This window comes from Populus nigra, chromosome 10, assembly GCF_951802175.1.
Source record: "Populus nigra chromosome 10, ddPopNigr1.1, whole genome shotgun sequence".
NCBI classification, from domain to species: Eukaryota; Viridiplantae; Streptophyta; class Magnoliopsida; order Malpighiales; family Salicaceae; genus Populus; species Populus nigra.
This window is the reverse complement of record NC_084861.1, coordinates 2,897,759-2,910,530: the sequence shown is the minus strand read 5'-3', so window position 1 is coordinate 2,910,530 and position 12,772 is coordinate 2,897,759. Positions and strand designations below refer to the sequence as shown.

General features: G+C 32.6%; 1 protein-coding gene across 6 annotated transcripts; it reads left to right on the top strand.

Moving 5' to 3' along the window:
- The first annotated feature begins 754 nt into the window (after positions 1–754).
- On the top strand, positions 755–10,128 carry LOC133705384 (chaperone protein dnaJ 16-like). Of its 6 annotated transcripts, none has more exons than XM_062130545.1 (12): positions 755–1,142; positions 1,701–1,824; positions 2,039–2,121; positions 2,257–2,368; positions 2,450–2,554; positions 5,263–5,313; positions 5,724–5,813; positions 5,908–6,016; positions 6,117–6,265; positions 6,345–6,398; positions 6,494–6,717; positions 10,111–10,128. In XM_062130545.1, the coding sequence occupies exons 1-11, from the start codon at positions 1,012–1,014 to the stop codon at positions 6,710–6,712; spliced, it is 1,227 nt and encodes a 408-aa protein (XP_061986529.1). In that variant the 5' UTR covers positions 755–1,011; the 3' UTR covers positions 6,713–6,717; positions 10,111–10,128. The 6 variants fall into 6 exon arrangements, with proteins under 6 accessions (XP_061986529.1, XP_061986528.1, XP_061986530.1 ...); XM_062130544.1 differs by lacking the exon at positions 10,111–10,128 and adding an exon at positions 6,818–7,134; XM_062130546.1 differs by lacking the exon at positions 10,111–10,128 and adding an exon at positions 1,919–1,955 and having other exon boundaries at positions 6,494–7,134.
- Positions 10,129–12,772: the final 2,644 nt, after the last annotated feature.

Sequence of the window (12,772 nt, the reverse complement as noted above, 5' to 3'; positions counted from 1 at the left end):
TTCGCACCAAAACGATGTTTAACAAAAAAAACATTTATTTTTTAAAAAATTACTAGGAAAGAAAGTGAACTATTTTATTTGGTCCTGTATTTTTATCAAAGTAATTACTTAGTGTATTTATTTTAAGAGAAATCTTTTTTTTATATTTTTATATTTTTTTATACCTTAATTTTCAATGTCAATTTAACTGCTTTGTATTTATAAAATATTAAGCTGTTTAGTTTATATTGTGTTGTGTCAATGAACATATAATGAACTATCCTGTTATATTGTTAGTGATATTAATTAAATTAAAATTATCATAACAGATACAACTTGAATCACATATTTAAAAAAAATAAAAAAATGAATTTTTTTCTTTAAAAAACACATAAATATAATTAAAACATAAATAAAAAGGAAACAATACTCAAAACATTTTTAATTAAGATTCGTAGACTAATATACTTGAAACAAAATAATTGGGGTTAGTTAATTTTAAAATATTTAAAGTTATTAACTATATAATAAAATATTAGTTAATTAATATGAATAAAATAAAAATTATTTAAATTTAGTTAATTTTAAAATATGTAAGGTTATTTTTTATTTTTAAAATAAAACAAGCAGCATTTCTTCTAAAAAAAAATTCACTTCCCATACTTTTTTAATTGAAAATTAATATATATTTAAACTACTTTTATAAAAATCATTTTTCACTCTCAAACAACTGATTTTTAAGATTCTAACTAAATAATTTTTTGATGCTTTATTTTAAAACAGTAGAAGCTGGAAAAACAGGGGACTAACTTATGTTCGTTTGTCTCTATCGCTATCTCTCGCGAAGCTACAACTCAGGAGAGGTCCCAATCCATGGATTCTTTCTCTCTCTAGGGTTTCCTTACACGCTCAACTTTCTCTACCCAACACAAGTCGAGAGAGCACGTAGAAAAGCATCTGGCTGTTTCCTTGGTTGCTGTAGTGATTTTTTAGGGTTTGTTGGTTATTGTTGCATATAAATAGAATAGCGTAATGCCGTCTCATCTATCGAAGCAGGAAGCAGCAGCAGGGCCGGTGCGGCGGGACCCGTATGAAGTCCTTGCCATCTCCAGGAACTCCACTGACCAGGAAATTAAGTCCGCCTACCGTAAAATGGCTCTCAAGTATGTTTATTATTATTATTTTAGATGCGATGGAAATGCATTTATTTTTATTTATTTATGGTGATTTTGAGAGCTTTTGTTACTGAATCTGATTTCATCCTCAGAGTGTGTCAGCCGTAAGAGGAGTAGAGTGAAACAGAGCATGATTCTGTTTTGAGTGAGAATGGGAAGAATTACAAAAGATTTTGAGTTTGTTTCCTAATTTAATCTCTGTGAGATGGTTTAATATTTGCATTACTACCATCAGTAAAGGATCTGGGATTTGGGTTGAGGTTGAGGTTTTACAAGATGAAAATTTATTGTTTAAGCAAAATATAGAGGTAAGTGAAGGACTTTTTGCGACACTATTGGGTTTATGGTGATTCCAAAGAGACCAGCGAGCAAGCGGGTAGTGGAATTTATCACTTGTTTGGAAAGCAAGGTTTGATTTGGCAGACTCGGAATAGTTAGGTAGCATCATGGGTTGGCTTTGGTTAAAATACCCTCTACGTTTTTTTTCTCTTTGTTTCTTCCATTGCTGATAAAGGCGTGGAAATTCTCTTTCACATGCTATTTCAGGTACCATCCTGACAAAAATTCAAATGACCCTGAAGCAGCTGATATGTTTAAAGAGGTTACATTTTCATATAATATATTGTCTGATCCAGACAAGCGGCGCCAATATGATTCAGCTGGTTTTGAGGTGAGAAGTCTTGGTGGCAGATAAAACACAAATCAAATTCAAATGTTAACATAGATTATCTTCTTTCTTCTGACTTTATGCGGTCATTCTGCAGTTTCTGGGCTATCTGGATACCAGCCACTTCAATTTCTGTTAGAATTATAATCATTTAGTTTTATACATTTTTTTATATGATGATGTAATATGAAGCATGATCTTGTTGTTCTATGATCAGGCTGTTGAATTGGAAAGTCAAGAACTCGAACTAGATCTTTCAAGTTTGGGAGCTGTAAATACTATGTTTGCGGCACTCTTTAGGCAAGTTTATAATGAATTCATGTAATGTTAATTATTAAATATATTTTTTTTTAATTTCTGGAATAATTCTCATGAATCGTGATGATGATGATGGTTTTGTATTGATTTCTAATTTTAGTGTTTCTTGCATGATAGTAAACTTGGAGTACCGATTAAGACCACTGTATCAGCAACTGTCTTGGAGGAGGCGCTTAATGGTGTTGCTGATATTCATCCACTTCCACTTGAGTTGCCTATTTGTCGGAAGGTGAGGTATTCTTTTCTAGTTTATGTGTCAATTTTAGCGATTGTACTAGGTCTCATTGTAAAATTCTACATTTTTTAACAGGTTGAAAAGCAATGTGCCCACTTCTATTCTGTCACGATAACAGAAGAGGAGGCAAGGGATGGATTTGTCTGTCGAGTCCAATCATCTGACAAAAGCAAGTTCAAGGTTTAAATTATCATAAACAAATCCTTTGTTATTTAAGTTGGATATGTACGGTGTATTTTTCTCACAATTTTTCCATGCCAAACTGTATTCTTCCAGAGCCTACTTTTAACATCTTTGTGTGAGGGAATGAGGTTAAGGTTTGTGCTAGAAGGGAACATAGTGCTAGCATCTTTGTGTGAGAGAATGAAGTTAAAGTTTGTGTGAGAAAGGAACATATTGCTAGCATTAAACTTGGCAATCGTTAAACATATTTTATGTCACCCTTTTAAGTTTGCATGAGAACTTTTGAATGGAGTCAAGGAGTAATTATCATCTTCCATTAGCAAGATACAGGGAAGAACTTCTGATGAAAGGTGTGCCTCTTGATACCGTCAGTCTTTTTTTAGAGAGCAAAAACGAGATTGTTGGCAAAATCACTCCCCTACTTATTTCCTTTAGAAAAATAGTGTATTTTTAGATAAAACAATGCTTTCTTCAAAAACTGACTCATTGTGGAACACTTAGTAGTGGCCCAAAAGCTGCCATGCAGCCACTGCACATCAATACCAAACAAGAGGTAAGAAAGAGACATTTCAAAGAAATGGTGTGAAAGTCACAGATTATGGTGTTGCAAAGCTGCCTGAAAAGGTCAAAAGAGCATGCTGAATGTTTGTTTTAGATTGGAGTTCTGGAAATGCCATTTGTGATTGAATGTTCCCTAGCAGGGGATGCTCAGGTTTTTGACCTGAAGCAAGTAAAGGAAGTTGGTTCAAGGATTGTGTGCTCTTGATTCAGGTTTTTGGTGCATTTAAGTTTGTATAGTAATTGGTCAGTTGTGAATTGCATCATATAATGGCACATATTATAATTTTCTAGGGAAAAGTGTAAACAAATCACATGGTTGGCCCATTTCAAGTTATCGAGTTTCAATTTTTTGAACTTCAGTCACTTGTGGTTTACTTTTTTGCATTTACCTTTTTCTGTTGGTTAAGTGCGCTAAAACCAGTCCTCCAACTTTTTATTTTTCTCTAATTGCTATAATTTTATCAATTGATTAAATTTATGCTATCAACTCAAACTCGAATATGTATCAATACTCACGTGGTTTTCTCAGTTATGTACGTATTCTATGCCATGGATGATTTTCTTTGTATTATAAAAAGCAGTGTATTTCTTGTTTTTATGAATATATTTCACTTTTTTTGTTGTGCAGTTAGGTAACTGGATTATGAAATTTATAGATATTGATTGATTTCATGTACAAAAAGTGTCAGTGGTGAACCGAACATTGATTTGTTTGTAAAAGGATTGGTATGTAGTTTAAAATAGTTAAAAGTAGGAGGATTTAAATTTAGCAACTTAAATGACAAAAAAAGACAGATGCTAACAGAGAACCACAGGTCACTGAAGTGCCAAAAACGTGGTCACCGAAGTGCAGATTTGAGAATCCACAGAGTACTCTTTTCATTTTCCCAAATTTTCTTTGAAGCAGACAGGCACATTGCATATGTAACACTGTGGGGAGAGGTATATTTTTGGTAGATTGGTACTCTGTAGTTTTTGATGAATAATAGACAGCATTTCTATTCAAAGTCCAGCTTTTTATTTCTTCCTCACTGTTAGTGGAACTTTTCATGGTTTGGAAGCACAGGTAAAAAATCTGTTAAGGCTTTAACTTTAGTTGATTGTGAATTTATTGATATGTGGGAGGTGCGTGATTTAATATTTCCTATAGGAAAATAACGATTAATTGCCATATTACTGGATTCTTGACTGGTCAGTCTTTTTGGGCATTATGATTCTCTTCAAGAGGAGCTTTCTGATTGCCTTTGTGGGTGCTGAATAAATACTGAAATAGAGATGACAACCCCACTGGTGGAGAGTCTTGTTAATTTTCATTTTTTATAAGAAATGGAAGAAGATATTTGGTTCCTAATTTGATGCTGAGAGTTTTCTGTAAACATTTTTCTTTTACCTGTATGGCTTTGCATTTTCCTTGATCATCGAAATTGATTTTCTTTACCTCTGTCTGAAACTTTCTGTTGTTTTTGCATTTGTTTTTCTTTACACCTTTCTTTAGTGTCAGAGAATCACAGGGACTTTCACTTTTGACACCACTGAATTTAGAATTTATTGGTTTCATTTTGGGGCATGGAAATCTGCTCCTTGATACTACTTGATAAATGGAGGGAGGGGGTGGGGGTGGGTTGTCTCAATCTCAAAAATACAAAATAAGCAGTTGAAACTAAATGGAAAATACAACTTACTAGAATAACTAGATGCATAAAAAAAAATCTTCAATCATCTCCATCAGTTTTATTTTAAGGAGAAAATAAGACGTCCTGGCCTTCAAGGGAAACAGATTATACATCAAATGGTTCGATGTTGCCTTTAATTGCTTGGGCTTTCTATGGTTTTGCGTTGTAGGAGCAGATTTATGGGTTTATACAGTTTATGTTACTTGAAACTGTTTCTTATGGGAATTATGTTAAAAAAAATCTTGAGGGGGAAAACACCGACTTGTATGTTTGAATGAATTTATAACCAGTCCATAAATTTCTCATACCTTCCTAATTGCTGTTTCCCAACAATCTTCAGATGTCCACATTTTTTATTCCATTTGTAACAGTTTATCTCAAGTGATACAAGTATTCAATTTTCTCTAACTATAACTTCTTTATGCATGAAAAATGATCATTAGGCTGACTGATTGGTTATCATTTGTGCAGTTGTTGTATTTTGATCAGGAAGAAAGTGGTGGATTAAGCCTTGCTCTACAGGTATGGTGCACTTTCCCCTGTGTTTTTTTCTTCTTTTCATGTTGATCTTGTTAAATCATATCCAACAGTTTCTATATTCTTGCTTTGATTCTAGTCCTGGATGGATCTTAAAGAACATCATGATTTTATTTATTATATCACGACCAGCAGACTGGATATTTTCCCACAAGAGATTTCAGACCTCTCTCAAGTGAAGTATAGATGACTAGATCCCTAATTAAGATGGACACTACTTGGTCAAAACAGGAGCTACTACTAAGGAAGTTATCTGTGGAATTCATCTGCCTTCACATGTTCCTTGCATGTTTGACAAATTTCTAGCTCAATAGAATCTAATTTACTATTTTACATTTAACACATTTAATGTCATTACTTTTAACCCATTTTTACTTGTTCACATTTTGGCACAGGAGGACAGTGCTAAAACAGGAAAGGTTACATCTGCTGGAATGTACTTTCTTTGTTTTCCTGTTTACCGGCTGGATCACACTGTCAGCTCTGTAAGCTGTGATTTAAGTCAAGTGTCAGCCTTAATATTTTTCTTTTATTTGGCTCATTCTTATTCATTTTGGTTTTGGAATTGTTGTGGTTCAGATTGCAGCCGCAAAAGATGCTGATGCTGCCTTCTTCAAAAAATTGGATGGGTTTCAGCCATATGAAATAACTGAACTGAAGGCTGGCACCCATGTTTTCGCTGTCTATGGTCAGTTCTACAATTTTCTTGTTTATGGCACCATGCTTCTTTGATTAAACATGTTTGAATGGGCTGACAGCATCCTTCTGGTTCTGGCCTTTTCTTCCAGGTGACAATTTTTTTAAAAGCGCAAGTTACTCAATAGAAGCTCTCTGTGCTGCACCTTTTATGGAAGAGAAGGCAAATCTTAGAGCTGTTGAAGCTGAGATTCTTGCAAAGAGGGCAGAAATATCCAAGTTTGAGACTGAATATAGAGAGGTCTGCACTTAACTTCAGCAGTCTATACTTGTATACGCTTGCTCTTTTTTTTACTGATTTTTGTGTGGTCTTTTGACAGGTATTGGCACAATTTACCGAGATGAGCAGTAGATATGCACAAGAGATGCAAGCAGTGAGTTTGTCAAAATTTGTTGCTGATATCTCTGAGGATGAGGTGTGAATAAATTGATGGTTTCTGACATTATACTATTGATATTGGTTTTGCAGATTGATGAGTTCCTTAGACAAAGGAATGAAATTCATGCCTCCTACACCACTGCTCCGCCAATGAAGCGGAGTTCAAGTAAACGGAGGAATAAGGGTTCCATCAGGGAGACCAAAGAAGATGCACAAGTAAGAGATAAGAAACCTTCTACAAGGGATAGACCTAAGAAGAAGAAATGGTTCAACATCCACTTAAAAGTTGACAAAAGAAAGCCTTGCTAATTATGGTAAGATCAGCATTTGCTTTTTCTTGTTGCATATTGTGTCCTTGCCTTTCACATTAGTCTAATTGTACTACTACTGCGAATGTGAAATCCTAAATCCTAGCTGTGCATGAGAAGCTGAATCTGATGTGCTTGTGTTAGTGAATTAACCGTCTGCACTCGTTAATTTGCTCATGTTCTGGCACTAGTGCAAGCAAAGTAAGAGGTTAAGCAATTTCTCGACCATTTGTCAAAGTGAAATGCAGATGGTTGTTTTGCTTTGCTGCAATGTTCTGGCAGCTTGTCAAAGAAAGAAAACATCTCATTAATATTGTAAAATTCCATTTTTCAGTCGTTTGGTCATTCTACTGTTCTTTCCCTCAGATTGTAAGAACGCATTCCTGTAAATTGCATCATTTATTCATAAGATCCTTTCATCAACTTGTGGCAGTGCTTCTGCTTTTAAAATGGAAGAACACTACCACTTTATGGAGTTAGTACTGCACAAGTGGGAACAATAATTTTCCCCCCTTCTCTGTTTTTCCTTCGTCAAAATCTGTTGTTGCTAATAGTGCAATCATAGGCAGTGGCAACTACTAGACGATCCTTCTCTTTTTGAATACTAGGTTGATTGTGAGTGTAGCATATTGCTGGGATTGAAAGGGCAAATATAGAATAAACAGAAATGTGTTTGATTTCGGAGATATAAAAATATTGTTTTTAACAGTTTTGGAATGAATTTGTCTTTCCAAAATAAAAATATAGAGAGATATGCCTTCTTTGTTTTAATTGTGTTTACCGTTTTTTACATCTTAAAATGGTAACTAAACCCTAGAATTAATGTTAAAGCAAGAGCGAGATCTGAAGTTTCAGACCCATTTCATAGAACTCCTGATTGTGATTCTAGTTCAAGAAGTTCTCTCCCTGATGTATCCACAATGTCAGAACACTTTTTTTTTTCTTTTCAGATTGCCCTATAATTACCTATAATTAAGTAAATAAATAATAAAAATCCAGGTTGCCCTTTCCTCCTCTAGAGACAGTGATGATCAAGGACTTGCATGCCATGGTGGTTTTCAATGATCAATAGCAAATAAAAAAAATAAAAAAACGTAATACAAATATTAGAAATTGAAAGAAATCACCTTAAAAAAGTAAAACAAGGGCAGATGCTCCTGTGTTTTATATCCCTATTTTCAGCACAATCATTTAAATTTTATTTTAATCAAACTCTACGTAAAAAAGCTTAATTAAACAAACAAATAAATCTATTTCTTCGTGAATAATTTAAAATAATTTTTACATGCATAAAATGTATTAAATGATTTATTAAATATGTATGGAGCATGTGTCATAGAAGATTTTATATTAAATATTGGTCGTAATTTGGAAAAAATATCAGTTTCCATAACCATACGTATTTTTGAGCTAAGCTTCGTACGTTAACTAAGGCCAGTTTTCAGGTCTAGTCAAACAGTAGAATGTCAACGTTTTACTTCTAATCATTTGATTCAAAATTTAAATTCTAATAATAAATAAATAAAACATAGCACATTCTCACGGCCCTTAGGGCAATCCTGCAAAAATGAATGGAGCTTGAATAAGATGTAATTAATGGTGGTGGGCATGACAAAATATTTTTGAGCCATGTGATGATACACAAGGCAAAATTGCTTAAGATCGTAAAACTTTTTCCCAATTGTATAGATCCATCGATGTTTCTTTTTTTTATTAAATTTAAAATGTATGTATATGATTTTTTATATATAATATAAATGCTATAAAAATTTTATTATATTTTTTTTACATGATGTTAACGTGGTATGTAAATATATTTTTTATATCTTTAATTCATTTTTATTTATATAGAGAAATCAATGTTATAAATAAACAAGAGGAGAGAACCTTATGATAAATATTTTCCACAGCACATATATATTATATTCCTTGTAAATTAATAAAAAAAAAAACCAAAACCATGGACACGTAGCACATTTTCTTCAATGCCAAGCAAAGGCAAACGAAAATTAAACTTGGCTATGGCCATTGACAATCGGGTGGTCTGTGCTGGTATTTTGCTTCTTTTCATTGCTATGTCCTTAATCTTCTTTTATGTCTTCACCTGCTATCTAGAAGTCCATTAGATTCTAACTTATCTAGTTAAATCAAAACGACCTACTAAGAAATAAATCTCTTCCAATAATAATATATTTCATTCACAAAATTTGAACTCAAAATCTTGTTTAAGCAGAACAAGCATCGAACCATTTGAACCAACTACCATTGGTTTGTATCCTTAATCTCTGTTATGAACTATGCGCTAAAATAAAAAATATTATATTATTAATGTATTGACTTATTGTGTGTAGTATGCTACATCATAATAAATGTATTATCCTGATCATATATATAGCATATATAACTATCTAATTTAATTAGTCTCTTAATTATCATAAACTTTATTTTAACTCCCTTTAATTTTATCATTTAATATCTATTTGTTTTTAAAGAGTAGTTGCTTTTAGTTGTTATAAAAGTAGTATTTGATTAATTAATATCTATATTTTATTTTAGAGAGAAAGTGTTTGTGATTTTAAAAGAAAATTGCTTTATTTTTTAAATAAAATAGGGTAACTCGTGATTTTGACCAAAACCACTGCTTCTTTTGTGGGGATAATTTTTTTTTCTATTTAAAATAACAATTTTTTCATAAATTATTTTAATAAATTACACGCATATATTAAAGATGCTAGTGTTTATGTGACTTATTTTATTTTATTTTTTATATCAGTAAATATATTAAACATTTTTATTAAGATGGTGTGTGTGTATATTTACACTATAAATCTTTAATCTTTAATTTTTATTGTTTGAACTTACGACTAACCTTAACAAATACACGAACACAATATATATAAATTATTTAATATGAATGAAATAGATTTATTAAACTATTTTAATATATTGCCGTCCTTGTTTATGATCATTTTATATCTCATCAAAACCACAACAATAAAATTTACTCAAACACTAATTAAATATTTTGAATATCTGTAAACTTAGCATATTAATCAATTATCAAACACTATTTTTCACCATTACACGACATAACACCCCACAGCAGTTCAAGCACATCAAATACAACAATTCCAAACAAACCCTACAGGTTAACCCTAATATAATTTTCTGTCTCTCTCTCTAAATAGGAATTTTTCCGAGTGGCAGCACAAGAGTAATTAAAGTAGATGGCAAGATGCATGCCTGCGGCCACGATGCACATGCTACAATGCTCCTCGGAGCTGCAAGGATCCTGAAACAATTGCAAGGCACATCGCAGGTAAGGTGTGATTTTGTGGTAACTTGTTGATTTATATTAATATTACTAACAACCACGAAATTTAAGAACTATAAATGCAGGGAACCGTCGTGCTTATCCTTCAGCCTGCTGAAGAACAATGCCAAGGTGCAAAATGTTATTATTATCATTAGATTCTATAATGCAGATTAAACATGTTTATAATAAAATCGTAAAGCTTAATGACAAGGAAACAATACTTCTAGCTATTGATGTTCCTCATGTTTTTTTGATGCTCTTTCTTATATATTTTTGGCACTTTCAAACTCTATTTACTCTATTTAGATAGTGTAAAAATAGAAGGAAATTTAGTTAGTAAGTATGAGGATCAAATAACAATATTTATAGCCAAAGCTTCCATCAAGCTTTAATGGCTACATGTCCCACGTATTTAGTATATCATGGGCAATTACAACTTTAGAGTGGATCACTTTAAGAGCTCATAAATATAAAGGTTACAATATCATGGGCAATTACAACTTTAAAGTGAATCACTTTAATAGCTCATAAATATAAAGGTTACAACCTTAGAGTTGATCACTTTAAAAGCTCATAAGTATGAAGGAGAGCTGGAGAGCTTTTCTTATGAATGGTTATGTGATAAACGGCCAACATGTATATAACATTTCTAATCTAATATTTCATCTTAAACCCATTGATAATCTGTTTTAGTAATAAATACATGAATCATGGCGATAGGTCCTCTGATTGATGAATATTATCTTCCATATATTACTATGTATTTATTTCTTTAATCATTATAATTTATGTGGCAACAAGTTCTTAATAAATAAATTCTATGTTTATTCTTGGTCCAACACAGATGAATTTTTCTTAGAATCAAATTAAGGTGCACATCAATATGAGAAAAATATCAGAATAGTTAGGAAAATAACATTGTTCAAACAATGTAAAAAAAATTACATAATGGAACCAAGTCCCATATCCACTACATGATCCTTGAATTTCAACAATGGCATGCCCTTAGTCAAAGGATCGACGATCATTAGTTCAGTGTTGATGTGCTCCATAACCACTTTCTCTTCTTTAATACGTTCTCTTATGGCTAAATACTTAATGTTGATGTGTTTACTTCGACTTTCACTTTTGTTGTTCTTAGCTATATAAACAGCAGCTGAATCATCGCAAAACATTCTCAATGACCTATAGATAGAATCTATAATTCTAAGCCGAGAAATGAAACTCTTAAGTCATACACCATGTGAAATAACATCAAAACAAGAGACAAACTCGGCTTCCATAATGGAAGTGGCAGTCAAAGTCTGCTTAGCACTCCTCCATGATACAGCTCCACCGACCATCAAAAATATGTATCCTGATGTTGATTTACATGAATCCATACAGCTAGCAAAGTCAGAATCTGAGTAACTAATTACTTCCAGATTGTTTGTTCGTCTATAAATAAGTATATAGTCTTTGGTTCCTTGAATGTACCTCATCACTTTCTTTGCAGCTATCCAGTGGTCTAAACCTAGCTTACTCTGATATCATCCTAACATTCCCACAACAAATGCAATGTCAAGTCTTGTATAGACTTGAGCATACATGAGGCTTCTAATAACAGAAGCATATGTAATGTTCTTCATTTGTTCCTTTTCAAGGTCGTTCTTCGAACATTGATTCAAATTGAACCTATCACCCTTCATAATAGAAGCTACACTTGGAGAACAATCCTTCATCTGAAATCTCTCTAAAACTTTATTAATATAGGCTTCCTAAGACAGACCTAAGATACCTCGAAATCTGTCTCTATGGATTTTAATGCCAATAACATAAAATGTCTCACCCATATCTTTCATATCAGAAATTTTAGAGAGGAATTGTTTCACCTCATGCAACAAACTCTTATCATTGGTTGCTAGCAAAATGTCATCCACATATAAAACAAGAAAATAGATTTTACTCTCACTGACCTTCTGATATATACATTGATCCATAACATTTTCTACAAAACAGAATGAAGAAATTACATTATGGAATTTTAAATATCATTGGCGGGATGTTTGTTTTAAACCGTATATGGATTTCTTATACTTGTAAACCAATTGCTCGCCATCACTAGAGGGGAATCCTTCAGGTTGCTTCATGTAAACCTCTTCCTCTCGATCTCCATTGAGAAATGTCATTTTCACATCTATTTGTTGCAATTTTAAGTCAAAATGGGCTACTAATGCCAAAATAATATGCAGGGAATCTTTCTTAGATATATGAGAGAAAATCTATGTGTAATCGACTCCTTCTTTATGAGTGAATCCTTTAGCAACGAGTCTTGCCTTGTATTTCCCAATGTTGCCAAATGAGTATTTATTTGTCTTAAAGACCCATTTATATCCAGTGGCTTTTACACCATCAGGCAACTCAACAAAATCCCAGACTCGGTTACTCTTCATAGAATTCATCACTTCCTTCTTAGCATTGTACCATAATTCTGTTTCTTTGCAACTCATGGCTTGTGAAAAGGATTCAGGATCATTTTCAGCTCCAATGTTATAGTCAGATTCTTACAGATACACACCATAATCATTAGGAATTGCTGATCTCTTTGGTCTAATAGATCTTCTTAATGTTGTACCATCATATTCCTGAGAAGTATGTGGTTTAACTTATTGTTCAAAAGTTTTTGGCAACTCTTAAACTACTTGATCTACTGGAATATCGTCAGCAACTTGCGAAACTTCAATGATTGGTTGTTCAACACCAGTT